The 3,946-nt window shown below is 45.7% G+C and overlaps 1 protein-coding gene across 1 annotated transcript; it reads right to left on the bottom strand.

Moving 5' to 3' along the window:
- Positions 1–1,035: 1,035 nt before the first annotated feature.
- Positions 1,036–2,139, bottom strand: H257_19202 (hypothetical protein; the record flags this gene model as incomplete). The annotated part of the gene is made up of 3 exons (XM_009848355.1): positions 1,036–1,358; positions 1,449–1,732; positions 2,072–2,139. 3 exons carry the CDS (start codon positions 2,137–2,139, stop codon positions 1,036–1,038), a joined length of 675 nt encoding a protein of 224 aa, XP_009846657.1.
- Positions 2,140–3,946: the final 1,807 nt, after the last annotated feature.

The following is a 3,946-nucleotide window of genomic DNA, read 5'->3' as shown; positions in this document are numbered from 1 at the left end:
GTCATATTTCACACTCTTCAAATGTCGTTCGTGACCAACATTCGGCTACCCACACTCAGGCACGGGGAGTCGAACAGAGGCTCGGCCGATAACAGATAAACATTACACGGTAAGCCGTACTATCACGCGTTCCACAGGTCGAAACCTTTTCTGGTGGCTGGGAGGGCATGAGTTCAAAATCGTTGCGACTTGTTCCACCACTGCAGAGCCCAAGCAGCCTCGGCCCACCCAGCAATTGCTAAGAAAATACGCCTCCACCGTCACATAACACGAAGCATCAACTAAAGTTTGCTACAGTGTTGGGGACATCAAACGAAATTGCAGCACCGTTTGCAGCCACTACGAACAACTGTTTTATGGAGTTAATTAAGGCTCCGGTTCGTTTTGATTCTTGGGAACGAGTGACACGTGGCCAAGGTGTATAGGTGTACACTTGATTGAGTGTGCAGTCTTCGTAGCCTAAACCTGTACCACTCCGTCCCAAATTACTGCCTCGTTTGACGTTTGCCACATCATATTTTTATGACCCTGCATTAGTTATTTGGCCATTTGTTACTCAAGTAGCTGCGAAACGAACGTCCAAGAACCGCGCGGCAGGCACCATGGAGACGAAGTGTGTCAATGTGAACGGCGCGGCGTATAGAGCGATGTTGTTGTCCAAGCTGGTGCCAGCAATCGAGCAGAAGTGGCCACGAGATGCGTCAATAACTGAAGTAAGGGAAATTAATAATAAAATTCCTAAAAGTCATGAAATTCGAAGACTCCAAAAATCAAAACGTGGCAGTAATTTGGGACGGAGTGGTATTATTGGCAAAGAAACAATTCGACACCAAATTCGATTTGAGCAATCCAACGGTAGCTAACGACTACAAGTCGAAGTGTTTTATTGGTCCGCGAACCTTCGTTTTACCCCCCCCCTCCTCTTTCACGGATGGCGGCAACAGTACGTTGCTTCCCGTCGTTATTGAGTACCCAGACCTAGCACTCAAAGCTGACGGCACCACACAACATCCATATGCGCAAGTAGTTAGTAGTTTAGCTAGCATACACTTCGAACGACGGCACAAGGCGGTTCCCATCGTCGCGGACTAACACGTCCCATGGACCGCCTTCTTTCTCAGTGTACGCGACCAGCACCTCGTTCCTAGGGTCGTTCGCGGTCGAGAACTCCTTGGTGCCGTCCAACCAGATGGGAAACTTGTCCTTGGTTTCGCCGTTCGAGAGCACAGTGAACCAGTACGTGGTGGCGGGCTCAAGAACAATAGGGACCGCGGGGAACCATTGGAACTTGACGCGTCTGTCGAAGGTTTCGATGGTGATGCGTGCGGGGGTGTCGGACTTGACGCAATTGGGCAAGCCTAGAAGGAAAACTCTCGTGAATATGTATACATTGGTGTGAAACGGGGGAACTACGCGGGAATGTGTGTATGAATGGGGGAATTGGTTACCGTTGGCAGAAGGGCACAACGCAGCTTGCAACCACAGCGACTCGTCGGTGGGAATGTTGAGCGTGTTGAGGGTAAAGTTGACATATTCAAGGGTCCGTCCAGCGGGGCCACAAGCTGCTTCTGACGCCGGGAAGCTGGGGAATTGAACCGCCACGCCTCGGTCTTTGGAGATGTGGGAGCCCGTGGCCCCGGCATCGAGGGGTGCGAGGCTGTCAAACACCACCGTGAGTCTGTCAACCTCGACTTGGGACGCGGCGGCGGCGGCGTGGACGACAGCAGCACAACTTCATGCCAATAAGTGAAAACGAGAAATGAATCAGGGGCCGACATCGCCCTTTGTGAGGGCGTTCTATACGAGTAATACATAGAACAATTGAACGACCAAGGCATACTCGATGACTGTTTCTTGGGACAGTACCTTCAACGTTATGGCACTTGTCGCACGCTACACAGATGAATGTACAAGATCGACCTGCTTTTTCCAGAAATTACTCGTTAAACACAACATAACTAACAGGGGCCGTTCTGAGTAGATATATTTATCAAAATGAAAAATTGGTTCCAAGTACAGTTTCCTACTGTTTTACCTCTTTTTGTGCGATTTTTTACGCAACTCACTATACCAAAAGTAGAAAAAGAGGTCCTTGACGTCTTTTCTAAATCGTGAAAATGAAGGGTACTTCTTGCTCATGCTACAGTATTTCTGAAAACTACTTGGAACTTCCCCTGAGGCAAAGTAATAACATTTCAAGATTACTTCCAACTCCTGGAGTACTGTAGTACACTCTGAGCCTCGGAGATCTTTTAGACGTGGCAAGGACTTTGACGGGTATCATTAGTATTACTAGTAAAAAGGTGATGTCGTCTACAGGGGTTCTTGAACCCAGTTAGTATAACCAAATATATATGTTTTACGAAATATATCTGCCGGATATAATTGGAGATACCCTGTACGAAACACGAAATTTGTAAACCCAGATACGAAGTACTCGACATAATTTGATTTGACATTTGTATGCCCAAATTATATCCAGAGATAACTATAATGTGTTGTGGTTGGAAATCGTAATGCAAGTTCCACTCACTATCTTCATCATTTTATCCAATCAATGAACTTATGGTTTTGATTGGACATAAATACACAGAGGCTCGGAGTGCAATATCCACAAGGCACATGCGTATCGTTTTGCGATGAACGAGTTGGTGGTGGTAACCCATAATCCAGAAAATGTCATGAAATATAGGCGAGAAAATAACGGCATCGTAGTGCACGACGCATTATATTTTCGATTTGTTGAAAACATATTGTCCAGGCTTTAATAAATTCCACTTACAAATGCCTAGTGATTAAATTTGAGAAATTATTTGTTCAAACCAGTAGGGAAAACGTAATGCAGATTGCACTACGTTTCATTGGACCAATCACATCGCTAGAAAATAGGAATTTTCATGGATCGCGTTTGAGCTTCAAGCTAGCTTGGTCCAAGAAAGTACTTTTTGGCGTACTAGTACGCCATGGTGCTAAGTTTCCTGGCATTCGCACTTCGGCTCCGTGACTACCACGCAACCACGACATTGGAGCCTGCGCACTCGATCCGTCCTCCTAAGCGTACGATTCGTACGCTTAGGAGGACGTACAGTAGTACGAGACGACCCCTGAACCTGGCTACACTACCACCACCACCACCACCGCTCCTGCGGCCACGGCGTATGCTCGCCAAATAGCGCTTGCAACCCACACCCACCGAACCTGCCAACCCAATTTTTCTGACCTCAACTTCTACTATCGTAGTATGGCACAACAACAACAACCCTACTTGTTTGAACAAATAATTTCTCAAATTTAATCACTAGGCATTTGTAAGTGGAATTTATTAAAGCCTGGACAATATGTTTTCAACAAATCGAAAATATAATGCGTCGTGCACTACGATGCCGTTATTTTCTCGCCTATATTTCATGACATTTTCTGGATTATGGGTTACCACCACCAACTCGTTCATCGCAAAACGATACGCATGTGCCTTGTGGATATTGCACTCCGAGCCTCTGTGTATTTATGTCCAATCAAAACCATAAGTTCATTGATTGGATAAAATGATGAAGGTAGTGGAACTTGCATTACGATTTCCAACCACAACACATAATCCGGAAAATGCAGTGAAGTATTGATATAATTACCGGAATCGTAGTGCAGGAGGCACTGCATTTTCGATTTGTTTGCAAAAAAATACTAATTTTATTGGAAACGACATACAATATCTAAGTTGTACAATTCGAAAAAATAATATCGCGATGTAGGAAGAAAACGTAGTGCACACTGCACTATGTTACCAGCAGCCAATGAAAAGTCACAAAAACCCAATGTATGTGGCCAATTGAATCGATTCAAAGGATCCCAAATGACGCCACTGCGATGCCTCGGCAGGAGGATTTCACCATAGCCAGTGCTCGGCGAAATCGCATCTCCCAAGAAAGGAGAAGTGGATGGATACACA

The sequence above is a fragment of the Aphanomyces astaci genome (assembly GCF_000520075.1).
Source record: "Aphanomyces astaci strain APO3 unplaced genomic scaffold supercont1.402, whole genome shotgun sequence".
Taxonomy (NCBI): domain Eukaryota; phylum Oomycota; class Saprolegniomycetes; order Saprolegniales; family Verrucalvaceae; genus Aphanomyces; species Aphanomyces astaci.
This window is presented reverse-complemented; position numbering and strand designations above follow the sequence as displayed.